Below are 27,848 nucleotides of genomic sequence, written 5' to 3'. Positions count from 1 at the left end.
ATAAAGCCACTATGAACATTCATGTACTTATTTCTCCATTTTGATTAATGAATTATTTATGTTGCTCTGTCTTTTCATCAGTCTTAATTTTTATCAATTTTGTTACTCTTTTTAAAGAACCAACTTTAAGCTTTACTAATCTTTTTTTAATTGTGTTTTTGTTTTCTATTTCATTGATTTATAGTCTTATGTTTATTATCTTGGGGATTACTCTGTTTTCTGGCTTCTTAAATTAGAAACTTACTAATTTTCAGCCTTTCTTCTTTTCTAATATAAGTATTTAAGACTGAGAATTTTATTCAAGCCCTGCTTTTGCTGCATACCACAAGTTTCTATATATAATGCTTTCTTACAATTTGCTTTAAATATTTTTGTTGAAACTTGTCACTTTAAACTTGTAGTATACCTATCTGCCAAATTGTGTGATTTTCCCCAGTAGCCAAAGTGTAGGTACAGAAAAAGTAGAAAATTAAGGTTTTGAGTTTTGCCAGCAAATGCACCCTAACCACTGTATCTAATTTCATACCTTACCTCCACATCTCCTTTTCTCCCTGCCTCTCATTAAGTAGTCTTTATGTAGAGATTCCATCTCATTACACTTTCTTCATTTCTCTATTGCATCTATCACACACATCCATCACTAAATGTCATTAAATTGACTTGTAATACTGTGGGCCATAAGAGTTTCCAGCTATTGTGACAAGAATGTTTGCAGGATGAATGGTGGAATTTAAACTAGGTGGGAAGGGAAGTCAAGATAGAACAGGGGCTATTCGGTAAGTAAACAGTAGTGGGCTCAATGGACTGAAGTCCCAATGAAGTAAAATGAACTGGTGATGAGTCATTGAGTAACTAAGATGGAAATTCAAAAGGTTGTTGTTTGAGAATGGATTATCTGAATTTAATATCTTAGAGGTAGAACAATTTTAAGTGGAATTATCATAATCTGATAATTCCATACTCACAGATGGGTGAAGGAGAATGGAAAGGAAGGACCAAAGAGGAGATTCCTGAGTGTTGGCTGAGTAGTTTCACATAAGAAGTGAAATCTTCTAGGTGGATGACCAGAACTAGAGGGTGAGGAATTCTGTAAGACAGTTGCCAAAGTCTTCAGTGAATAAGAAAAGGTGACCAAAAATTCAGAGTTCATAGCAATAAGAAAGGACAAACCATAGTCCAGTTAAATGGCCTAAGCTTCATGGAAGTAGGAATCCTTAATGAGGTTGGAGGAGTAGACTGGAAGGGCAGTGAGAATCAAGGAGAACCTGACCTTGCCTTTGGACTCTGAGAGGCATAAAAATCAAGAAAATAAAAAGTGACTACTTAAGAGAGCTGTAGGAGAGAGCCAGGTTTCAGTTAGGGCCAGGAGGTATCTAAAACCTTTGGTAAAAACGTACTTTTCTGAAAATGCTCCCTGTGTCTCCAGTGCATCTCACCTACCCTGTATCTCATTAAACACCTCCTATGCCATTTTTCCCTACTTCTTCCTATGTAGCCTTTATTTCATTAGACTCTCCATCTCTTAGTACCCATCTGCATTTTATTATCCCATTTCAAGTCATATTGCATCTCATTCATCACAAATACCATCATTAAATGGGGATGGGAATCTCAAAGACAGGTCTGATCCAGGAGAGGTATTATGGATCAGAGCCAGGAAACTTATGCTAGAGGCTTGAACAATTGGTTGGTTCAGATATTGTAAAGAGGTTGTGAAAGCATACAAGTCTATTTTTAGAATTTTTGGATGATTTTATATATAGGAAAATAGCATTTACTATAATTGGGTTTCTAAGAACCCAAGGTAGCCTATATTTCATGGCAAATTGTGGAAGTGCTATAAATTCATTTGTTCATTCATACAAGAAATATTTATTGAGTGTGGGGTATACACTCAATACCAAGTCTAATGGCCTTGGCCTGTTCTCAAAGACCTCACAGTTTAGTGGGGCAGATAGATATATGAATACATTCTCTAAATTCAAATGGTAAGTACTCTAATAAAAATAAATTGCTATCTTTGTCTAATAATGAAAACCACTGTTTTTTAAAGCCTGAATTGAATATAAGAACATTGGAAGACTGACATGTCTACTAAAGCTGAACATATGCTTACATATAATCTACCCCCCATCTGAGTCACTTGGAGAATCGGGAAAGGAATCACTGCAGGAGGCAAGATGACATGGATCTAGAGTCACACAAGAGCAGAAAGGCAGTGCCAGAAGTGACAATGGACACAGAAGCCCTGGATCCAGGATATGGATTAGAGCAGTGGGCTTTCTTTAATAACCACTTTAAAAACTGAGGTATAGTTAATTTACAATGTTGTGTTTGTTTCAAGTGTACACCAAAGTGATTGTTCTCTCTCTATATATATGTATATATTTTTTCTTTTTCAGATTCTTTTCCGTTATAGGTTATTACAAGATATTGAATATAGTTCCCTGTGTTGTACAGTAGGTCTTTGTTGCCCATCTGTTTTATATATAGTAGTGTGTATATGTTAATCTCAAACTCCCAATTTATCTCTCCTCCTGCCCCCGCTGTCCCCTTTGGTAACCATAAGATTGTTTTCTTTGTCTCTATTTCTGTTCTGTAAATAAGTATTTGCATCATTTTTTTAGATTCCACATATAAGCGATATCATATATTTGTCTTTTTCTGACTTACTGAATATGATCATCTCAAGATCCATCCACGTTGCTGCAAGTGACATTATCTTCTGCTTTTTATACCTAAGTAGTATTCCATTGTATATATGTACCACATCTTCTTTATCCATTCATCTGTCAATGGACATTTAGGTTGCTTCCGTGTCTCAGCTATTGTAAATAGTGCTGCTATGAATATTGGGGTGCATGTATCTTTTGAATTAGGATGTCCTTGGGATATATGCCCAGGAGTGGGATTGCTGGATCATATGGTAACTCTAGTTTTTAAAGGAACCTCCTTACTGTTTTCCATAGTGGCAGCACCAATTTACCTTCCCATCAACAGTGAAAGAGGGTTCATTTTTTGGAGCAGTGTTTTTCTTAAGCTTTGGGGTATCCCCTCCTTTAGAGGAACATGAAATATATTCAATGGATTGCAATCAGCATTTGTTTTAAGTGAAATTGGATAGAAAGAATAGAAAATAACAGTGTATCACACATAGCAAAAGATAATTACTTTTTTGTGAAACTTTAAAAATGTATATGTGGGGCGTCCTTGGTGGCGCAGTGGTTAAGAATCTGCCTGACAATGCAGAGGTCACGGGTTCGATCCCAGCTCCAGGAAGATCCCACATGCCACGGAGCAACTAAGCCTGTGTGCCAAAAATAAATAAAAATGTATATGTATGTGAGTATTGGATCATGAGATAAAATGTATTCTTAACATGTGGGTCATAGTCAAAAAAAGTTTGAAAGACTCAGGACAAGAGGCTTAAAACAACCATCTAGGTTCCGTGTAGGGGTGCAGAAGAGGGAACATAAGGAGACTATTTCACCAAGAAGGAGATATGTCAGCTAGGTCTTCAAGGACTGTAGGAGGAGGTGAAGGACTTCCTAGAGGGAGTGCATATACAAAGGCATTTTTGGGGACTAGCAAGAGGTCCATGAGGATGGAATCTCATGTAAGTGGGGAGGCGTGCAGAAGATGAAGGTGGAGAGGAAGGTATATTGAGACTCTATTGTGAAGGGTCTTATACATCAAAAGTGAGCAGGTTATATTTTATTTTGCAGGCTGAGGAAACTTTTTTAAGGGAAAATGACCATAGTATCTGGTTCCCCTTGAAGCCCCCCGAGGATAATAATCATAGTGCCGCTTCTTGAGCATATACAGGGGGTCAGTGTTGAACTTCTTAATACGCATTAGCTCATTACAGACTAGCAAAATCACTTCTCATATGGTAGGCATCATAATTTCCCCCATTGGACAGATGAGCAAACTGAGGCTCAGAGACTTTAACCAAATTGCTGCAGACCATACATCTATCAATCAGAAGGGATGGGCAGGTCTGTCTGACTCCAAAACAAATGCACCTAAACACTTCATAATGATGGAGTCTCTAGAGGGGCCTGACAGAGAGCAGTCTCATCACCTGGCTAAAGACCAAAGGCAGAGAACGCTTGGCTCTCACCCTTCAGTTTATGCCTCAAGCCCAAGCAGACTGCTTTTTGTTCCTTTGGGAGGTAGAGGAAATAGCTGGAGGGGAGCCATGCCAGCACCTACACTCTCCCTCCTTTCATCAACTCTTCTGTCTCTAACCCTCTCTCTGCTTTAGTATGACAACCTTCTTATGTCTCTTTTCTTTATAAAATAGGGATAGTGATGTTATGTTTTATTAGAGATATAATGATAATTCCACAAATCCTTTTTAAAAACACTTTGAGAATAAATTAGTGATTACTATTGAGTGTTCATTTTGTCATTTTTCTCACTTGCATTTTGGGGTACATCATTACAGCTAAATTTCCAAGAGTCAGTTGTCTTCTGTTATGTTTATGGTTCTCATTTACATGTGGAGGCTATTAGGCACTAGGCTATTAAAATGAAATGGCAAATTACTGCCTAGCTTAGTTTTTTTTATTTTCTTAATATTTTATTTACTTGGTTGCACTGGGTCTTAGTTGTGGCATGCGAACTCTTAGTTGCAGCATGCATATGGGATCTAGTTCCCTGACCAGGGATTGAACCCAGACCCCCTGCATTGGGAGCTCAGAGTCTCAACTGCTGCACCACCAGGGAAGTCCCTTAGCTTAGCTCTTAAACACACCATCTCCTTCTCTGGCCTCAATGGCCAGCCTCAGAAGTGGGCAAATTAAGCAATTACCTATTTAAAGATTTGAAAGATGATAAAAGGTCTTTATCTAAAAATGCCTCCCCCACCTGTAATTCTAATTCTACACACTCCCCACTGGCCTCCTTGAAAAGACATATCCTATCCAACTTGCTTTAGGTATGAGGTTACCTGAGAGGGATTGTTTATTAGCTAACTAATTAGTCTATCACAGAAACCACCTGCTTCCAATGTTACCCAGAATAGCAGAGAGGCCTAGAAGAATGTTACCCAAGGTGATATGATTTGGTGGGTTAAGAGAGTGAGTAGAGGAGATGGAAGTGGAGTTAGAAATTAAGGGAAGGAAAGATTCAGAACTTGGAGCACCACTAAGAAAGGCTAAACCTTTGGGCAGCCTAAGGACTTAAAGACATCATACACATCTCTAAGAGAGAAGGTTTTTAAAAGAGAGGAGTTAGCCTTTACTGTGTACAGAGTTTCAGCCAGGGAAAATGAAAAGGTTCTGGAGATGGATGGTGATGGTGGTTGCATAAAAATGTGAATGCCACAAAACTTAGACTTAAAAATGGTTAAAATGGTAAGTTTTATGATATTCATACCACAAATATATTCTAGACAATCTGTGAGGGAAATGAAGGCAGTCAAGGCTGTTTTCACCAATCCTTTGCCTTAGGTAGTATGGTAGTTAGCCTTCAAGTTGGCTCCAATGATTCTCAACTCCTAGTATTCACTCCTTTGTGTTGTCCTCTCCCACAGTAGATTGGGCTGACCTGGGTAACCAATAGGACACAGCAGAGATGACCAGAAATGGTTTTCCAAGGCTGGGTCATAAAAGATATTGCAATTTCTAATTGGTTCTCTCTTGGATCTCTTGCTCTGGAGGAAGTGAGCTGCCATGCTATGAGGACATGCAAGCCATCTATGGAGAGGTCCAGGGATGAGAAACTAAGTCCTCCAGCCAACAGCCAGCATTAACTTGCCAACCAAGTGAGGAGCCACCTTGGCAGCAGGTCTCCAGCAGCCCCAGTCAACATCTGGACTGCACCCTCGTGATAGAGCCTAAGCCAGAACCACCCAGCTAAGCTGCTTCCATTCCTGACCCACAGAAATGTGAGATGATGTTTATAGCTGTTGTTTCAAGCCAATAAGCTTTGGGGTGATCTTAGACATTGATAACTAATAGGGAGAGCGTGCAGACCCCTCATCATCTGCCCAAGGCCGTCAGTGTCTTCAGTCATTTACGTATCTGTTTGTTCCTGGATTATATCACAGCTACTTAGGTATTCCATGACCCTATTTACATAAAGTTGCACTTACCTTTACATCTTTTGAATACCCAACAAGTGACTTAAAAATATCTCCCAAGATTAGAGGGACATTGCTGAATTTCAGACAGGCTAGGAAGAGCAATTCCTAACACAATACATCTTGTCAGATAACATGAATGTTTTTCCTTTAAACACTCTAGGTGGAAAGCTTAAAAACCTGAAAAGCAGGCCAGTCTTTTCAATCATTTTACTCCTTAACATGTGGGAACCCTCTTTCAATATATTTATATAAAGAAGAGGAGGCAAATAAATAAAGATGCCAACTAACTAAATAGAGCAAGCCAACTGAAGAACTTTGTGAGAGCTAACTTCTTTTCTCTTGCCTCCGTGTGTATACCTACCTAGAATTCTAATCTCTGCATCTGTGAGTCTCCAGTTTTTCAGCCCAAGCTTGACAAGATGTGGGGTCCCCTTCAGTTGCTCCAACAGCCTGGCCAGGCTGACTCGTACATCATCCCACCAGGGCAGCATCAGCACGGTTAGCTGTTCCAAGATGTGCAGCCTGTCAACTTGAAGAACCAGAGAGCAGGTCAGGAATTGGATCCATCTCAAAATTGATGCAGGATGAAGGGATGTGGGAGAAGGAATGACTTTTATCTCTGCAGCCTGCTCAATGTGCAATAAGGATCTACTTGGTTTTTTGTTAATATTTTTACAGGAAGTGTTCAAGAATATACAAATACAGAGAACAGTATAATGAAACTATATGTACTAATAAGCCAACTTTCAACCAACGCTGAGTCATGGATGATCCTGCTTCATTGTCGTCAAATCCCTTCCCGTCTCTATATTATTTTGAAACAAATCTCAGACAGTAAGTATCAGGTTTTTTTATTCTGACATGATCACAGAATAATTATCACACCTTAAAAATCTTATCACTAACTTCTTAAGAAGATTTGTTTTGAATGTCACTCACTCTCAGACACTAGCTCCCTAGAAGGAGGCAAGCATGTGGGAGACTCAGGTGTAATGAGTATGGGAAAACTGGTAACTCAAAAGCCATGGGTGTGTATTCCTCAAGGGCAATTTAAGTGACTTACTTAAGGTCCATCTAGTAAGACATATGTGGATAAAAGATTATTTAAATATTTGATTTGGGCTAAATTGTCTTTTTTTTTTTTTTTTTGCACCACCATGCAGCTGCGGGATCTTAGTTGCCCGACCAGGGACTGAACCCCCACCCCCTGAAGTGGAAGCGCAGTCTTAGCCACTGGACTACCAAGGAAGTCCCTAAATTGTCATTCTTACTTAGTTCATGAAGAGCTTCGTTTCCATCCTTTTCCAGATGATTTTCAGATAAATCAAGAATGCTCAGTTTGGCCAAGTTGTGAAGATTCTGAGCTGGAAAAAAAGTTTTTTAAATCCAAAACAACAAGACTTTCAGGGAACTATAAATGCTTTTAAAAATATCCTTAGAAGAATTCTGAATTCTTGTTTTCTTTGTTGATAGTATACAAATCATTATTTGACTTGATTAATTTAATTATTCCCAAAGATATCTAGATAGGTTTAACCCCCAATTGCCATGACTATGACTGATGCATGGATATTTCCTGGATCTAAGTTCTGACTAAAAAAATTCATTTCACAAAAAGCCTAAAGCAGCCTGGAATATAGTTTTTATGTCACTTTAGTAAAGTCACTCCATTTCTCTAAGCCTCAGCGTCTTCATCTTTAGAATGAGGAAGCTGAACTAGATAAACTGAGGTTGTTTACAATTCTAAAATGCCCTATCATGCAGGAGAAATAAAGGAACAAAAACCAGCTGAGCTGAGTAGTTCTTTGTGTACTTAGTTTAGATGATTTTGTTAATGTCATAGTTGTGATGCTAGCAATAAAAACTTAGAAATTAAAAAAAGACAGATAAGAAAAATATTTGCTATTAAACAAATAGCAAAATGGCAGATGGAAATCTAGTCATATAAATAATTACATTAAATGTAAATGGATTAAACACTCCAATTAAAGAGATTAATAAGACTAGTTTTTTTTTTTAAAGCAAGACCCAAAGAGACGTATTTTAATGACAAAGACACAAATATACTGAGGTTAAAATTTTGGAAAACTATATTACATGTAAACATTAATCATAAAATGCCATCACTCTAGCTGACCATTGCTTAATTCTTTTCATTTCAGATATTTATCATAGTTGTTTAATCTAGTTGAAGTTTTTCCTATCAAGACTAATTAGAAAAATCTGCTTTAAAAAATTGTCAATTTTTAAATGAATATATACTCTTGTTATAATATTAGCTATTATTATTTTTAAGTGATCATATGACACCTTTTCTTTTTTTTAATTTATTTATTTATCAGCTGCGTTGGGTCTTCATTGCTGGGCGTGGGCTTTCTCTAGCTGCAGAGAGCGGGGGCTACTCGTCATTGTGGTGTGAGAGTTTTTTTTTGGGGGGGGGCACACGGGCTTAGTTGCACCGCGGCATGTGGGATCTTCCTGGAGCTGGGATCGAACCCGTGACCTCTGTGTTGGCAGGCGGATTCTTAACCACTGCGCCACCTAGGAAGCCCTATGTGTGAGAGTTTCTTATTGCAGTGGCTTCTCTTGTTGCAGAGCATGCGCTCTAGGCGCATGGGCTTCAGTTGTGGGCTCAGTAGCTGTGGCTCACGGGCTTAGTTGCTCTGTGGCATGTGGGATCTTCCCTGAGACCCGTATCCCTTGCATTGTCAAGCAGATTCTTAACCACTGCGCCACCAGGGAAGTCCTGACCGCTTTTCTTAGAGTAAAATATCTTCTGGGATTTGGTTTAAAATAAAAAACCTGCAGAACTCCTCTTAAAAAGGGTAGAGTTGTTGTGCTCAGTTCTAAACCTGTCTCTCCCTGCAGCGAGTGGGGAGTAAAGGAGCGTGCTCGTCATTCTCGTGCTCCCTGTTGCTTGTCTGGCCTTTTCTAACCCTGGGTTTCTCTAGTGTTTGGTTTATTTTGGCATATAAATAGTTTCCTTAGGAAACTATACAGACTCTAAGCAGTTGTGTATTCTGTTTTTAAAAGGGCTAGACCATCTTTTTCCCCCAAAATGTAAATAAAAAAAAAAATCTGAATAGAACATATCTAGTTTATCCAGAAATATCCAAAGGTTTCACCATACTTGGTATATGAACACTTCAGGAACTCAAAAGACTCACCTCTTACACTAATGCACATTAACTCTATCTTAACAGGGCAATAGGTAAGCATTGGAAAGCCTGAAAACATTTAAGGAACTCCTTCTCTCTCTGCTTGTCAATCACTTATTTGTCCATTCATCCAAATTTTTAATAAGCAGTTATTATATAACAGAATGTGTACCAAGTTTCAAGCATGTATTTCTTATTTTCTTTCTCTTTACCTTTTCTTAAAATTACATCTTCAACTATCCTGAAATTCATCCATAATAAATTTTCATTCCAATCATGAAGATCATTAAAAACAAAGTTTGATATTACCTAGAAGTCTATTATCTTTTCCAGTTTCCCTAAAAATTAAATTCCCATTTGAGAGACTTAGCATGCCTTAGTATAAAAATGTTTTCTTACACTGTTGTCATTCAGTTAATGCACACAGCAGTTACCTAGGGTTTTCACAGCATTTCCTGACAGGCAGCAGGAGACTAATTGGATTTCTTTAAGGTCACGGGGTTCAGCCGACAGAGACTTGAGTATGTAATCCATTCCCTCCCCTATATCAGACAAGTGGGTCAAACGAAGTAAACATATCTTTTTCAGATTTGTCAGACCTTCCGCTGCAAAAAAAAAGAAAAACAATGGAAAGGAAATGCATCAGGACACCAAGAACATAAAGGCATCCCTGCCTTGTACAGACACAGCCAGTGTCAAAGAGTTTTAACTGTTCTTATTATCAAACTTGTATTAATATATTAGAGAAAACAAAAATCTGACCTAGTTTTATAGCATCTTCCTCATTCATCTTAATATTATCCAGTATGAGCTTCATAAGGTTCTTCAAATTACCTAAGCTGTCAGTCAGACCACCTGCCAAAAGAAAAGGGATTGGAGTGTATTCAGCTGTCATTTACTGTGTTTCTATTACCAATCAAAAGATTTTAGTTGTCACTATGGGCAAGAAATATTCATGAAATTGACATGAAAATTTTTTTTTTTTGGTGAGAGATGAACATCTTTCTTAGCTAAAAGCATGTTTTTGAAATATAATGGAATTATACTAGAAAACAATAACAGAAAGATAACTGGGAAATCGCCAAACAGTTCGAAATTAACGCATTCTAAACAAGCATGGATCAATTAGGAAGTCTCAAGGAAAATTAGACAATATTTTGAAGAATACAGGAATAAATAAAAAATATATCAAAATCTCCAGTTAACAGTTGCTTAAAGGGAAGTTTAGAGCATTGAATACTTATATTAGAAATAAGGAAAGTTTTCAAATCAACAACCTAAGCTTACTACTTAAGAAACTAAAGGGAGAAGAATGCAAGAAGAAGCAATACAACAATAAAGATAAGGGGAGAAATCAACAGAAAATTGCAAACAGAAACAATGGGGAAAAAAAACAATGGAAATTAAAAGCTGTATCTTTGAAAAGATCAATAAAATTAATAAATTTCTGGCAAGACTGACAAAAAATGAGGAATAACAAATTACCAATATCATAAATGAAAGGGAAGATATCATTATAGAAATCACAGATGTTAAAAGGATGGAGAATAGTATGAACAAATCTACATGCATAAATTTGACAACATAGATAAAACTGCACAATTTCTTGAAAGACACAAATACTGAAACTTACCCAACATTACATAAGTAACCTAAATAGTCCTATATAACTAAGGAAATTGAATTTGTAGTTTAAAATTTTCCAAAAATGAAAGCTGCAGGCACAGATAATTTAACTTGCAAATTCTACCAAACATTCAAAGAAGAAATAACACCAATTCTACACGATCATTTCCAGGAAACAGAAGTACAGGCAACACTTCCTAACTCATTTTATGACACTACCATTAACCAAAGTGAAACCCAGACCAAGGGAATAAAACAAAAGAAAACTTCAAACCAATATCACTCATGAACGTAGAAGCAAAAATCCTCAACAAAATATTAGCAAGGAGTCCAGCCATATATAAAAAAGATATTATAATACCAAATGAGCTTCATACAGGGAATGCACGACTGTTTTTATATTTGGAAATCAATCCATGTAATTCATTACATCAACAGTCTAAAGAAGAAAAACTATATGATTATATATATTGATACAGCAAAAATAGTTGACCCAATCCAATAACCATTCATGATGAAAATTCTCAGCAACCTAGGAATAGAAGGAAACTTCCCCAATCTGATAAAAGGCATCTTCAAAAAAACTACAGTTAATATCACTTAAAGGTGAGAGTCTGAATGCTTTCTCTCTAGGATCAGGAACAAGGGAGTAAGTTTACTTTCACCTCTCCTATTCAACACTATACTGCAAGTTATAATCAGTGCAGCAAGTCAAGAAAATGAAATAAAAGGAATACAAATTGGAAAGAAAGAAATAAAAATATTCTTTTTGGAGGGGACATGAAATTAGTTTATCAAAGGTTTAAAGTACAAGATCAACACGCAAAAATAAATTGTAGTTCTGTAGTAGCAATAAATAACTGGTAACCAAATTTTTTTAAAGTACCATTTACAATAGTTCCAAACGAATGAAAAAGGTATAAATCTAATAAAACATATACACGATCAACATGATGCAAAGTACAAAATGGTGAAAAAAGAAATCAAGGAAAACCTAAACAAATGGAAAGAGAAACCATGGTCGTAGATTGTAAGATTCAACATATTAATGATGTCATTTCTCCCTAAATTAGTCTATAGATTTAATGTAATTCCAATCAAGATCCCAAGAAGAGTTTTTGATCATATAAACAATGTGATTCTTGGGAATTTACTATGGTCCAGTGGTTAGGACTCTGTGCTTTCACTGCCAAGGGCTCGGGTTCAATCCCTGGTTGGGGAACTAAGATCCCACAGGCCGTGTGGTGCAGCCAAAATTTAAAAAATACTTTAAAAAATGTGATTCTAAAATTTATATGGAGTGAGAAAGGAACTAGAATATTTTTTTAAAGTTTTTTGAAAAAGAAGTTGGAGAAATAACACTACCCAATTTTATGACTTACTATAAAGCAAAAGTTACTAAGACAATGTAGTGTTGGCAAGGAATAGACAAGGGTACTGGCAAATGAAAGATTAATGGAAAATAGTACCCAGAAATACACCCATACAACTATAGCCAGATAATTTGGGCAAAGATATAAAGGCTATTCAAACATGAAAGAATAGTCATTTCAATAAACAGAACAACTGGATATCCATAGGGAAGAAAAATGAACCTTGATCTAAACTTCACACCTTACACAAATGTTAACTCAAAATAAATTATAGATCTAAATGTAAAATATAAAACTTTAAAAGAAAATATAGGAAAAAAACATCATGACTAGGGGTTATGCAAAGAGTTCTCAGACATGGCACCGAAAGCGCGATTCACAAAGGGAAAAAAATGGACTGCAACAAAATGTAAACCTTTTGTTCTATGAAAGACACTGTTAAAGAATGAAAAGACTAGCTACAGTTTGGGAGAAAACATTTTCAAATCACTTATCTGATAAAGGAATTGTATCCAGAATATATTAAAAAAAAACACTTAAAATTCAATATTAAGAAAACAAATTAACTCAATTAAAAATGGGTAAAGGAGAGGGACAGACAAGGATAAAAGAAAAAAAATGGGTAAAAACTTGAACAGACATTTCATTAAGTTGGCAAACAAGCACATGAAAAATTTTCAACTCTTATCAGCCAACTCTGATGAGATAATGCTATACACAGAGTTCCAGTTACTCCACATCCTCATCAGCACTTGGTATTGTCTGTTTTTGGAGGTTTTTTTGTATTGTAAAATGACAAAGAGAAAAATAGAAAGAATACTAAGTGCTAGTGAGAATGCAGAGCAATTAAAATTCTCATGTATTGCTACTGAAAATGTAAAATGTACAATGGAATTTTTCTAAAAAGTTAAACAAGCACTTGTCATATGGCTCAGCAATCCCACTCCTACATATTTACCCAAGTGAATTGAAAACTTATTTTCACATAAAAAACTTGCATAAGAATGTTTATAGTAGCTCTATCTATAATTGCCCAAACTGGAAATAACCTACATATCTTTCTTTTTATTTTATTTTATATTTTATTTATTTATTTATTTATTTATTTATTGGCTGTGTTGAGTTTTCATTGCTGTGCATGGGCTTTCTCTAGTTGTGGTGAGCAAGGGCTACTCTTCATTGCTGTTTGGGCTTCTCATTGCAGTGGCTTCTCTTGTTGTGGAGCATAGGCTCTGGTGTGCAGGCTTCAACACTTGCAGTGCATGAGCTCAGTAGCTGTGGCACGCAGGCTCCAGAGCACAGGCTCAGTAGTTGTGACGCACAGGTTTAGTTGCTCCATGGCATGTGGAATCTTCCCGGATCAGGGATTGAACCCGTGTCCCCTGCATTAGCAGGTGGATTCTTAACCACTGTACCGCCAGGGAAGTCCCCTACATATCTTTCAATAGTGACTAGATTCTATTAATAGCTATAAGAAAAAATAAATGCTGATTGCAAACTCAAATGTCAAAGAGGGCCAGGGAGATGATGTTATAATTATAAGAGATAGAACAGGTGGGCTCTGTTCTACTGGAGATTATGTGTCTTGTCCAAAGACTGTAGGAGCAGATCATGAAGCTCTAGCCAACTGTTACCAAGAGCAGTTGTCAAATCTATGATTTTCAAAAGAAATGAGAAACGTGTATTTTCACATATCTCCCCATTTCAAAACGGTGGCAACTCTTTCAGGGAGAAGAGTCATGGTTAGGGGAGAGGGAAGGAGACTTTTCGTCATAGACTGTTTTATAATTTGGACCATGTGGATATACCACTCAAAAAATAAATTTAAAATATCAAGAACAAAATATTGGCAGACATTAAAAATAAAACTTTTAATTATAAGTAGGTCAAATTCAGCAAGTAAGTGACCGGTTTGCAAGATCAGCATAGAGGAGTGGCCGTCAGGAGAAGATGGTAAGCCTCCTAAGACAGAAGGTAGTCTAAAAAAATCTGAGTGACTATCCACAATCTCATAGAAAGCCTTCCTACATTGAGTAGGAGGTTGCAAAGCTTATGTGTGCAAAAGATTTTAAATTCTTTAAATGATAGAAAATGTCCTGTACAGGGTGACAAGTGAGGCAGAGCCAGGTGGGAAATCACTTGTGGATGAAAACGAATCTCAGATTACAGTCACATAGAACAAGGCTCCTGCCGGCCCATAGCTTCACAGAACTCAGCAGCCTCTGCTCTGGGCAACAGGACTGATCTACACAGGTGTGGCTGGTCTACACAGGTAAGGGAGACACTCAACTTTAATGTTATTATGAATTTGGGGAAAACTCCCTTTACCCAGAAAGATTGACCCCACATATATGCGTCTGAAGTCTGGAATTTCTTCGTGTTAGACAAAACCTGTTCCCAAAATCTTCCTTTAAAATGAATGATACTTGGGGTAGGAGTGGAGCTGGATATGCTGCAATTTCCTAGATGATGAGAATCTAGTTACACTATTAGCCACTAGCTTCTGCAGGTGATTAGTTTATGGTTGTATTTCCTCCCAGACTTCAAATAAGGAGGGGTGCTACTTGGCAGGAAAGCAGGGAGTGTTGGGTTGAGATAGAGATGCTGATGAGCGGGAGGGTTCACAGAAGACAAGCTTAACCTACTGTATACACACACACACAGAGAAACACACACTTTACCATATATACTACATAGCTATTCAGTCGCACTGCAGAGCTTCAGCTCTGGGAATCCTTCCTAGGGCCTCCCAATTTTACAGCCTTCGCCAATGTGGAACTCTCTCCCAAGCCCTTCCACATCCCTTCCAAGTCCTAACACTAGTAGTAACTATTAGAAAATTTCAAGCAAAACAAATGATATCTAATATTTCCACAGTAACTGGCCAGGGTAATTATAGCTTAAACTGTTGATGTTTATAATACCTGGCAGCCGTTGAGTCTGTAGATCGTGAATACTCAAGGTTTGCAGGTTTGTCACAGATGTGATATGCTGCTCGTCTTCTAAGCTGAGGGGACTGGCTTCCACTATGACGGAATGAATGTTCTTACAGGTGCTGAGGACTGAACTGAGGCTCCCAGCCACGCCAGCACATCTCTTGATGCACAACCTAAGGCTTGTAGCAGAACTGAATATTTTCCCCAGATATTTGATATCTTGCTTATTCAACTTGCAGAAATCCCGAAGTGTGACCTCCAGGGTCTTGAATTCCTGCTTCCAGTTGAAAAACAAAGACACGGCCCTGCTGGGAATGTTGGTTCCTGAGGACTCCTGTGTGTGGGTCCTGCTTGCGTCTTCTGTGGTCTCATCCCGCAAAGCCACAGCTCCCCCATACAGGTCCAGTTTAACAAAGTCCAAAGCACTTGCACAATTAGGCAAGCCTTCAAAGAAGTCAAATAAGTAGTCAGGGATGTTCTCCGAGTTGATATATAAGCTTTTACCACGGAAGAAATCTTCAAATTCTTCTCTCAGGTTTGATGTGGATATACTCTCACAGAATAAATTGATGCCACACTCTGTAAAGGAATTAATGTTTATGGCTTTCAGAATTTCCTGCATAGTGGTGCTTTTCACATCTTGCATAGATTCCTGCCTCCAGAGAGGCCTCTTGGTGATGAAAAGACCATGGAGGCTGCCATGTTGATACACTGATGCCAGGTGTTTCAAAACGGTCCGGGTGGCCTCGGCAGATGACCCACATGTGTACAGGAGCACATTGCTGTACTTGGATGTAATATCTGAAATGGAAACCATTTTCTGCAAGTAACCATTCCCCTTGGTCACCTCTGCTTGCTCTCCAGACGTCAATAAACTGCTAAGTCTGCGTCCTGCTGTGTACTCTTGGAACGACTGATGGAAGAATTTATACTTTGGCTTGAACCGTTGAGCTGTGTATTTACAGAGGAGTCCTGTTGTCAGCAGGACATCCTCGTTCACACTGGACAAGTCATCTGGTTCGAAATCAAACCTGTGGGAGAACACGCCCTCCAGAGCTAGGTCTCCGCAGTGGTCCAGGCTCCGAGTGAACTCACTTGGAGCCACCCCTTTACGTCTGTGCTTGTTTTTATTCATTAGCAGATCATAGAAGGCACAGAACAGTGTCGTTTGTGTGTTAGAGTGGAACTCACTCTTCCCCATCTGGATTGCACAAGTGATGACCACAAAGAGAGGGGTCTTCATCAGATTCCTCAAGCACCTGGATTTCTGTATTTGGAGCAACAAGCCTTCCGCAAACTCTTTTCTCAGCACTTTCTGGATGAGAGCCTGGGCACTGTCCTCCGTCATGTCTCCCACCTCAGCGATCAGCGCACCAAACTGCCTGATGTACCTCAGGCACTCTGTGGTGGTGGTGGCAATAATCATATTCTTGAAGCGGTGGTTTTCCTTTATGAGGGCTTCAATTTCTGGGCAGTTCTGGGCCTTGAATTCATTGTAGCCATCAAGCAGAAAAAGAACCCTCTGCCGTAGCTTCAGCAGCATGGCCATGAAAGTCTGCCTCCTGATTGTGTCAGGTATATCCAGGAGTTGGTCACACAGGGTTTCGAAGAGTCCACCCTGGGCCCTGCTCAGTCGGAGAAAGAAGACTAATTTGAACTTGATCAGAGCCTGGCACTCTCCGGAAGCCCAGAGCATGGCGATACGTTGCAGCAGAGTGGACTTCCCTTTGCCCGATTCCCCTTCGATGATGCAGGGGCTCTGAAGAGCGTCCAGCAGGCCACTCAGGGTCAGCTGCTCCAGACGGTAATGGTGTTGGTCCTTCCTCCATAGAACTGGTTCTGTGAAGGTGCTTTTCAAATTAAAAATAATGTCAATATCTTCACCCAGTGGATAGTAGTTCAGAAAAGATGGGGTATGGTATAAGTCCTTTAAATTCTGAGCCAAATCATCTAAGTCTTCTTCTGACATCTGATGAAAAAGACCTGTTAGAGAAGAGGTGAGGTTAAAGAAGACCCAACCCTGTGTCTCCCCAGAACCTAGGGATCAGGAGGAGGAAGGAGGAGTGAGGCTGAGAATCTTCCCTTGGTGACATTAATTTCCTTCCCCAGTTCTGAGCTGGCAGAAAGGGTTCCAAATATTTACTCCTGCTTTTCCCTGTTACCCTTTACCCTACTGGCCCTTTTGCCTTCTGTTTCTTCCTTTCCACCACCAAATTTTGTAGCAGCTGATTGGAAAGGAGAGAAGCCAGTGTTTGGGTTAAGGAAAGTGCCTGAGAATAGCAGGGACGTGGCTGAGAATGATGGTCAGGGGTAACTTTCAGCAAATCAAGCCTTAACCTTGATTAAAATCTGTCATGAAATGACTTACTAATTTAAAGAGAGAAAGACTCAATTAATATTTCATGGAAAGCAGCATCATGCTTCTTTGGTCTCTCAAGCTCTCCTCACCAGGGTGCTTGGATTACAGAGTAGTTAGTCCAGGGGCCACTTGTCCACAGACGGTCCTCATCAGGCGAAGCAATGTTAACAACTACTGCTGCCTTGACTTCTTAAGTGCCTTCATTGTCCAGTTTGATTCTGAAGTCAGACTATGCTAAATCATTTATTCCCTGACCCCCGGAGTTACTTATCTGGCTTCACCATCAAGTAATCTAGTGGGACGTTGTTTTGTTTTGTTTTGTTTTGTTTCCTGAGGGTGTCTGAGCTTTACCTTAGCATGACCAAAGCCCAACGCCCCATGATGTGAAGAGGGAGGAGGGCAGAGGCTCTGTCAAGGGGATTATGGATCTTCTTCATGGTTTATTCCATGTGTAGAACAGATAAAAGCAAACCGATACTTACTAAATCCATGCAAGTCCTGAAACAGAGGAGAGTTCCACTTTTCAAGGGATTTAAGAAAGAGGTTACAGGCTTCTGAACCCTTCTTCAAAATCATGTGGATGGCCCCTCTTGCAGCATCCTGCTCGACCTTCTCACAGCAAATGACTTTCACTTCTTCATAATTCAGAACGCCCCATACAAACAGCTCATCCAAAATTTGCTTTATAACAGTCATTCCCATCCTCTGAATGAGAACGTGACTGTTCTCCTTTATGAAATTCACTGAGGGGATGGGGGGGGGGGAATAGACATATTTATTCATTTATACAAAATGTGCGTATCAGCATCATGTTGCCAGAGCATTAGGGTCACACATTTTTTTTCCTTTGGAGCTATCTTGAGTTATGGACATGCTAAATGCTTGAATTCCAGGCCCTCAAGAATAGTTCTGTAAAGACCCTCATTCCCAACCCCAGAGTCCTTGCTGAGCAAGATGTTTTTTCTTTGATAACAAAAAAAAAGTGAGCAATCTTGCCCTTGGTGTACAGGGGCCCCTAGGAAGGTAACAGGGGTAAGACGAGTAGGGAGTAGGGCTTACCCCCATTACCTTAGGGAGACAGGCGTACCATCTGCCAGTTGCTACCATCTATGTCACCCTGGCAATTGGCTAAACCTCTTTGAGCCTATTTCAGTGCTGTGCTGCTAACTGTTGAACACACTACCTCTCTGGGATAAAGGCCCGAATTCCTAGCACGTACCAATCTGCATGTTATAAGTATTCCCACCGCGGCCAATTTCAAGCTAACAAATGTAAATCAACTGGCTAACAAAAATCATAAAAATTCAACGATGGGTTCTCACAAAACAGTAAGAACCCGCTCTAGTACACCGCTGGTTCCTTGTCTGTACAAAGGAGTTGAGAACAGTATTTTACTTATGAAGTTGTAATGAGAACTCATGTATAGTATTTCATACAAAGTAATAGCTCAATAAATGTTAGCTACTATTTTTAGCCATTATTCTGCTGTCACCACTCAAAGGAGTAGCATATTTTATCTCCCATAGAATCTGGTATTTTCTGAAGAGTATCACTGCAAAACAGTTGTCTGTATTCAGTTTAAGTTCTCTCACCTCTCATAGTGAGGTTCCCTGGAGAAGCTGTCTCATTTCTGTGTCTAACTTGCCAAGATCCAACTCTCCCAGGCAGTCCATGCCGGCTCAGAGAAATGTCTCCCTGGTATTGTACTCCCAGACACTGTCTGCACTACTTTTCGTCCTGGGCTAGGCTGCTCCTGGTTTTCAAGTCTTTCTTGACTCATCCAAGTGGATATCTCCTCCCAAAGGCCCTGAGTCCTTTCTGGTTTGAACTACACTGTCAGGCACTTCTTAGTGCCAGGGCCCCACCCCAGGGCCCCTTTCTCTCTGTCACATGCAGATCTCTACTGCTAACCTCAGCCAGAATGTTCCCCACATCCCTGTCCACATGACCTGTCAGCGAGTCTCCTCTCTTCCCCTCTGGGGTCTCATCTGTTTTCTTGGCTTCTATATTCTCCCTGTGGAGACAACCTGTAAGTCTGATTCTAGTCACTTAGAAAGGCCTAGAGACAACCACAAGATCACAGGATTAGTCTTTTTGAGGCAACATTTCTTCAGCTGTAAAATTAAGATATTGATACTTTAACTCTTTAAAAGGCTCATGAAAAAGACTGAATAAAGTCATGTAAGTCACAGACATAAAAATATTTTAAAATTTCAAAAGTGCGCTGCTATGTAACTGTGAGATGTTCTTATTACCAGCCATGGTATCTCCCTGTGTGTGGACTGCCATACTCCTCTCTTATCAAGTGGTTAGGTGAAAACCATGCTGCTTATTCATTCATTCGCTATTTGTTCTTATCAGACTATCTCTGTTTAGACTAACGCTGTACAGTAGAATTTTCTAAGATGATAAACGTGTTCTATATTTGCTCTGTCCACTAGGGGAGCCATTAGTCACATGTGGCTATTGAGCACTTGAAATGCAGCTAGTGTGACTGTGTGACTGAATTTTCTATTTTATTTAATTTTTGTTTATTTAAATTCACATTTAAATAGACACATATGGCTACTTGCTACTAACTATATTGGATAGGACAGTCTACACCCAGTCATCAAAGTGGAAAGAGTCACATTTTTGTTACCACTGAGATCTACTCTATGTTTCTTCACAATGACCTTGACAGATCTCTCTGCTGTCTGACCAGGAGGGTAAACCTGAATAGGTGATGACAGGGAACCAATGTTTTAAAATGACCACTCTTTGTGAAAGTCCTAGCCTATCTATTCTGCCATTTGTCACAGGCCACCACGTTTTATAACTGAACTCTCAAAACCACAGAAGAATATTTGATGGGAATTCCATAGATCAATATAACTGATCAGAGGAAGGCATGAATTGATTTTCTATTCAATATCACCTGAATTTGGAAGCACACTGTATAATCATGAAGATTTGATTTCTAGTATACTTACTTGTTCTGAATAAAAGCTTTCCAGCTTTCTATATCTCAATAGAAAATATTACTTCCAAATGGAGAAGTCAAAGATGACTCCAATATTGTCCTCTTCTTTCTGTGAAATGGCTCCTCCTTCTGTAAAACTAAAAAAACAGAAACAGAAACTATCAGGCAGCAACTATTGTCACTTTTATATTTATTCTTTTTTTTCCCCACACCTAAAAGGATGCACTCTACATAATTTTCAATGGCTGTTTTTTTTTTTCATTTACTATATTTTTGAGAACTTTCTATATCAATTAAGTAGTAAACTGCCTCATTTTAAAAATCAATCTCATTGACATATAATTTACATGTGGTAAAATACAAGGAGCTTTGACAAGTGTATACACCCAAGTCAGTAATACCCCAGTCAAAATTTAGAATATTCCCATCACTACAGAAAGTTCCCTTGTGCCCCTTTATAATTCATTCCTCCTAGTCACCATCAAAGCAACCACTGATCTGATTTCTTTAACAATAAGTTATTTTTGCCTGTTCTAGAAGTTCATGTAAATGGACAAATATAGTGTGTACTCTTGTGTCTGGCTCCTTTCACTTATTATCACGCTGTTGAGATTCTCCTTGTTGTTTTCAGGTATTGGAGTTAAGTCATTTTTAATGGCTGAGCAGTATTCCATTGTAGGAACACATCAATTTACCTATTAATTCTCCTGTCGATGGACAGTTGATTTGTTTCCAGTTTTTGGCTGTCATGAATGAAGCTTCTATGAACATTCATAGGCAAGTATCTTGGTGGACATATGTTTTCATTTCTATTGGGTGAATATCTAGAAGTGGAATTTCTAGGTCGTATGGTGAGTGTATGTTAATTTTATAGACGGTGCCAGACTGTTTTTCAAAGTGGTTGTACCATTTTACATGCCTACCAGCAGATAAAATCAGTAGTTTCAGTTGTTCCAAATCCTCAGCAGCACTTGAACATCTTTTCATGTACTTTATTGTTCATAAATCTTTTGAGAAGTATCATACAAATCTTTCGCCCATTTTACAAATTGGTTTGTCTTTTTATTATTGACTTTTAAGAGTTCTTCATAGATTCTGAATACATATTTTTTTGTCAACTATATGTATTATGAATATTTTTTACTCATTTCTGTGGTTGTTTTGATTGTGCCTAGGATTTAATTTATAGAGATAACTGAGTGACAAAATGAAGATGTCAACGCCAATGACAACGTTTTATTACTTACGATTCCCAAGAGAAGGAGGGCCTGCCATGCCACACAGGACCACATGGAGCCTCATGGGGAAGTACCAGAGTTGATCAGGGGGCAGAAGGAGCAAAGGAGAAATCTTAGCCCAGAGCCTCTGTAACAGTTTTCACAGGAAGAAATGGGTGACACAGGGTAGGCAAGTCTGAGCAAGTTTAGGATTGGATAGTTTGAATAATTTCAGTAGACTCTGGGCTCTAAGGGTGGCCTGGGAGTGATTTAGGGCAGGGGAAATATTGGCTTGATGTGTGAGAGTTTGATAAAGTTGATGACTGAAGATATGGTCTTTGGATTCATTTGTCTGCATATGAAAGGCACACTCACAGGCAAGTTTTAGCTAGCCCTGGTAGGGGCAGTCTCTTTCTGCCAGCAAAGCCCCCAAGATATCAAAGCATCATAAAATATAGAAAATAAAAAATGTGATTAATACAATGGTTTGCATTTTGTTCTTTGCACCTTTTGAAGAGCAAAACTTTTATTTTTATGAAGCCCAACTTATTAATTTTTTCTTCTTTGATTCATGCTACTTGTGTCCTATTGACAAAATCATTGTTATCCTGAGCCACAAAGATTTTCACCTAAGTTTTCTTCTAGAGATTTTATAATTTTAGCTTTCACACTTAGGTCATTGATCATTTTGAGATAATTTTTTGTTTACAATGTGAGATAAGGAGTTGAGTTTCACTTTTCTCTCATAGGGATATACAATTTTTCCATCATGATTAGTTGAAAAGAATATCTTTTACCCATTAAATTTGTGAATATATTTCTGGACTCTGTTCGGTTCCATTGATTTATGTCTATCCTTATGCCAATATCACACAGTCTGGATTACCGTATCCTTGTAATAAGCCTTGAAATCAGGTAGTATAAATCCTTCAATTTTGTTCTTTTTGAGAATTGTTTGCATTCCCATATAAATTTTATTTTATTTATTTTTGGCCACACCACATGGCTTGTGGGATTTTATTTCCCTGACCAGGGACTGAACCCAGGCCCTCAGCAGTGAAAACACAGAGTCCTAGCCACTGGGCTGCCAGAAAATTCCCTTTATTTTATTTTACTTACTTATTTTTTACCATGATGTGTTAGGGCAGTTTATTACACAGCAAAAGCAACCAGAATAATGAGTAACAGGAAATGGTGGCAAACATTACTATTGATGCAGCTTCTAAATCACATAAACCCTAGAATCAAACCTCCCGCTTTCCAAGGTGTGAATGCCACGGAGTGTCACAGTTCAACACTTCAGCCTGCACTTAGAATTATTTCTCTTCAGAGCCTGGTTTATTTCAATTCTCTGCTAGGGTTCCTATCTAACTTCTAGATCAAGAAAGTCTGAATAAACTTTACATAAACACTTAAAATTATTTCCTGGAAGTTCACCAAACCGAACCGAATCCTCCCCAATCTGCACAATTAAAAACAAGTTATATAATTTCTATTTCTCAGGGTACAGAGGGCTGTGCAAGACACAGAACACTGGGACTGCTGCCTGTTGTCTGGAATCACATTTTATTTATTTTTAAAATATTTTAATTTTCTTGGAGTATCGTTCATTTACAATGTTCTGTTAGTTTCAGGTGTACGGCTAAGTGATTCAGCTACATATACTCATTACTTATATGTGGTACATGTAATAAATACATGTATATATGTTCATTCTTTTTTAGATTCTTTTCTCATATAGGTTATCGCAGAATACTGAGTTGAGTTCCCTGTGCCATACATTAGGTCCTTGTTGGTTATCTATCTTATATGTAGTAGTGTGTGTATGTTCATCCCAAGCTCCTGATTTGTCCATTCACCCAACGTTTCCCTTTTGGTAACCATAAGTTTGTTTCTGATATCTGTAAGTCTGTTTCTGTTTTGTAAATAAGTTCATTTGTATCTTTTTTTTTAAATTAGATTCTACATGAGTGATATCATATGATATTTGTCTTCCTCTGATTTACTTCATTTAATATGATAATCTCTAGATTCATCCAAGTTGCTGCAAATGGCATTATTTCATTCTTTTTTATGGCTGAGTAAAATTCCATTGTGTATATATATCACATCTTTATTTATTTATTTATTTATTTATTTATTTATTTATTTATTTATTATTGGCTGTGTTGGGTCTTCCTTGCAGCACGCAGGCTTTAGTTGCAGCAAGCAGGGGCTACTCTTGGTTGCGATGTGCAGGCTTCTCATTGTGGTGGCTTCTCTTGTTGTGGAGCATGGGCTCTAAGCACACGGGCTTCAGTAGTTGCAGCACATGGGCTCAGTAGTTGTGGTGCATGGGCTTAGTTGCTCCGTGGCATGTGGGATCTTCCCAGACCAGGGCTCAAGCCTGTTTCCCCTGCATTGGCAGATGGATTCTTAACCACTGTGCCACCAGGGAAGCCCTGTACCACATCCTCTTTATCCGTTCCTCTGTCGATGAACATTTACATCCAAATACTAAAATTAGTTTATTAATTCCTATTTTTAAAAAAAGACTTTTTGACTTCTGGTTTCTGGTCTGGCATGTGAGGAAGTTGTTACCCCATCCTAATGTCAAGTTAAAAGCTAAAAAAGCTAAATAAATGAACAACTCTTTTTAGAGCTATCAGAGAATTGAGATCACAAGGCAAACTGCTACCCCCAAATTGAAGAGGCAGTCAGGCAGATACAGAATCACAACTTACTGGAGCAGAAACCTACGAGGAGCAGACACTCATGAGCAGAAACCTTAGAGGATCTAGTAACCAGGTAGGAAACCCTAAACTGCAATTGATGAATTTCTAGAGGGTCAGTGTGGACAAGTCTGAGAGTTAAAAACTTCAAAAGGACAAGTATGAGTGTTAAAAACTCCAAAAGTGTCTCCAATCTTAGCAAAGTCCCCATGTTTTTGTGAGTTTTACCTCCAGGAGCCCTACCAGGTTCTCATAGTGTAGATCCTAGAGAAAGATTTTGCTTCCAGAAAAGGGAGGGAAAAAGTAGCCATTTTGAAATATGCCCAGAGCATTCTATTCTTCCTAACAAGGCCTGCCCTCAACATCAATTATTTTACCAGAGCCTCACCTACTGAGACATTAACAGAGCTCAGCTGACCTGGAGGGAAGGGAGAAACCCAGACCCAGCCTCCTCCCGGAGGAGGAATATTTTATTTATTTATTTTACTACAGAGACATTTAAGGGTCATTACAATCAACACCAAAGAAACAAAAGCATGAACACTATTTCAAGTTCTGTAATATAATGTGAAATAGAATATTTATGAATTTGTGCTAAACCTGCCATTATGTTTAAGACTTTTAATAAGTTTTTTTTCTGTTGCTTCATGTGAAAGAAACTTTTTGAAACTAAAATTTTAAAAAAGTGTTCTTCATTCAACTATGATCAAAGATATATTAAAGATCTGGCAAGACTCTATTGAACCAAAATACACAAAACGATCAATTTGCTAAAGACATTGACAAAGGTACAGAAAGTAGGGGTTGAGAGGATTTTATTAGTCACTACTATCCTGGACTAATACGTAGGTGTAGGTTTTTCCTTTTTTTGTATTTCGATATTTACTCTAGTTTGCTTGTTTGTTTGTTTTTACTGCCATGATTACATACACAAAATTCAATAAAAGAAAACTGTCACTACTAAAACACCAACAATCAGATTCAAAAACTGGCAAAGAGCTTGAATAGACATTTCTCCAAAGAAGACAGATATACAAATGGCCAAAAAACATATGAAAAGATGCTCAACATCACTAATCACTAGGGAAATACAAATCAAAACCACAATGAGATATCACTCAAACCTATTAGAATGGATACTATTAAAAAAAAACAGAAAATAGCAAGTGTTGGTAAGGATACAGAGAAATTGGAAGCCTTGTGCACTTTGGTAGGAATGTAAAATGGTGCAGCTGTTGTAGAAAACAGTATGGTGGTTCTTCAAAAAATTAAAAATAGAATTTCTATATGATTTAGCAATTCCACTTCTGGGTATATATCCAAAAAAAATGAAAGCAAGCTCTCAAAGAGATATTTGTGCACCCATATTCATAGCAGCATTATATTATGACAGCCAAGAGATAGAAGCAACTCATATGTTAATTGATGGATGAATGGATAAACAAAATGTGGCATAAACATAAAATGGAATATTATTGAGCCTTAGAAAGGAAGGAAATCCTCCAGCAATCCCACTCCTGGCCATATATCCAGAGAAAACTCTTAATTCGAAAAGATACATGCACCCTAATGTTCACAGCAGCACTATTTACAATAGCCAAGACATGGAAGTGAATTAAATGTCCATCAACAGATAAATAGATAAAGAAGATGTGTGCATATATACAATGGAATATTACTCAGACATAAAAAAGAATGAAATAATGCCATTTGTAGCAACATGGATGGACGTAGAGATTATCCTGTTGCAAGAAATGGAAGGGAAATCCTGTCGTAAGCTACAATATGGATAAAACTTGAGGACATGATACTAAGTTAAATAAACTAGTCATAAAAAGATGAAAACTGTATGCTTTAATGTATGTGAAATATCTAGAGTAGCCAAATTCATAGAAACATAAAGTAGTTTGGTGGTTGCCAGGGGCTGTGGGGTGGAAAAAATGGGGAATTTTTGCTTAATGGAAGTAGTTTCAATTTTGCAATATGCAAAAGTTCTGGAGATTGTACAATGTGAATGAATATACATAACTGCTGCTGAACAGTACACTTAAAAATGATTAAGATGGGAGAGTTTCCTGGCAGTCCAGTGGTTAAGACTCTGTGCTTTCACTTCAGGGGGTATGGGTTTGGGGAACTAAGATCCCGCAAGCTGTGTGGCGCGGCCAAAAAAATAAACAAATACAGAAAATAAAATCCAATGCCTAATTTTTAAAAATGGTTAAGATCGTAAATTTCATGTTACGTGTCTTTTACCACGGGTGTTAAATTTAAGAAAAATTGTCACTGTCTGTTTCCTTTTTTGCTATTACTATCATTAATCTTGTTATATGAATACTATTGAAAATTAAATTATATAAAGGAGGGAGGTGTTCAAAATGACTTGTTTAAATGTCAAATACGCTAAGTACATCCAGCTAAGATACAAACAGTCATGCTCTTAGGGCCAAACTTTTCATCTCTGGACAAATAAATGCTATTAAAATGGAACTTCTTAAATGGCTAATGGAGGGAGCACCAAAAAACTGGGCCCCAGTGCACCTGTGTGTGGTGCCAGAGGACCTGAGGCTTTCAGAGATGAGAAAAGCAAGAAAAGTTGTCAAAAGAAGAAAGGGTGTCTTTGAGGGCAGTTTTTCAAACTGGTGAACTCATTAGCAGGTCATGATATCAACTGAAGTGTGTCACAGTATATTTTAAAAAGTGAAAGAGAACTAAAACTATCAGAATGCAATGCATTTTTTCATGAAAGTTTCATTTCAGTTATTTAATATCCTAGCACTGGGTAGTGATGTCTTACTTCTCATTGTGAGCTGAAGTCATTAAAAGTTTAAAGGTCAGTGTTCTGGGGGGGCTATCATAGAGGGATAGTTAATGCTGCCTCAAAGAGGTGACTTTTGAATTGTCCTTAAAGGAAATCAAAGTGCACCAGGCAGTAAAGGAGAAAGGCTATTTCTAGGCAGAAGCAGCAGCACAGGGAAGGAGCCATGGGGAAAGAGCCTGAAAACAAGGATTAAGACAACTCATGAGTGTAAGCAAGGGCCTATTTCAGTGCCAGGACTGAGTTAAATTCCATCTCTATCCCTGACAGGCTGGGAGTCCTCAGTCAAGGGATAGTGATGGGTACACAGAAAGAACAGCAGCTACTATAGCTTCTTCCCTCCCTTCCTAGCCATCCCCCAGAAAAAAAAGGGTGGGCCTGGGAGGAATCAGTTCTCCACTGACTGGGTTAGAGTTTAAGTGAGAGCAGAAAAAAGAGGAAGAAGATAGAGGAAGAAGCCAAGAAGTTTTTTATTCACATGTAAAGAAAATAAACCAGGGCTTCCTAGGTGGCGCAGTGGTTAAGAATCCGCCTGCCAATGCAGAGGTCATGGGTTTGATCCCAGCTCCAGGAAGATCCCACATGCCACGGAGCAACTAA

The 27,848-nt window shown here is 38.3% G+C and overlaps 1 protein-coding gene and 1 long non-coding RNA gene across 2 annotated transcripts in view; one reads left to right on the top strand and one right to left on the bottom strand.

The window, feature by feature from the left end:
- Nucleotides 1-20,615, bottom strand: part of NLRC4 (NLR family CARD domain containing 4) — a 29,472-nt gene extending 8,857 nt beyond the window's left edge. The window contains exons 1-7 of the mRNA XM_057741126.1: nt 20,516-20,615; nt 18,026-18,286; nt 15,173-17,167; nt 10,012-10,104; nt 9,684-9,854; nt 7,363-7,455; nt 6,453-6,620 (exon numbers count right to left, since the gene is read on the bottom strand). Coding sequence (XP_057597109.1) covers nt 6,453-6,620; nt 7,363-7,455; nt 9,684-9,854; nt 10,012-10,104; nt 15,173-17,167; nt 18,026-18,286; nt 20,516 — 2,782 coding nt within the window. The 5' untranslated portion in view covers nt 20,517-20,615. The remainder of the gene's footprint in view (nt 1-6,452; nt 6,621-7,362; nt 7,456-9,683; nt 9,855-10,011; nt 10,105-15,172; nt 17,168-18,025; nt 18,287-20,515) is intronic.
- LOC130856594 (uncharacterized) lies at nt 5,651-7,451 on the top strand. The gene is made up of 4 exons (XR_009054626.1): nt 5,651-5,893; nt 6,457-6,640; nt 6,770-6,925; nt 7,255-7,451. It is a non-coding gene; the product is annotated as an uncharacterized LOC130856594 (long non-coding RNA).
- Nucleotides 20,616-27,848: the final 7,233 nt, after the last annotated feature.

The sequence above is a fragment of the Hippopotamus amphibius genome, chromosome 7, assembly GCF_030028045.1.
Source record: "Hippopotamus amphibius kiboko isolate mHipAmp2 chromosome 7, mHipAmp2.hap2, whole genome shotgun sequence".
Lineage (NCBI taxonomy): Eukaryota > Metazoa > Chordata > Mammalia > Artiodactyla > Hippopotamidae > Hippopotamus > Hippopotamus amphibius.
Note: the sequence above shows the minus strand (reverse complement) of the source record. Positions and strands in the feature narration are given on the sequence as shown.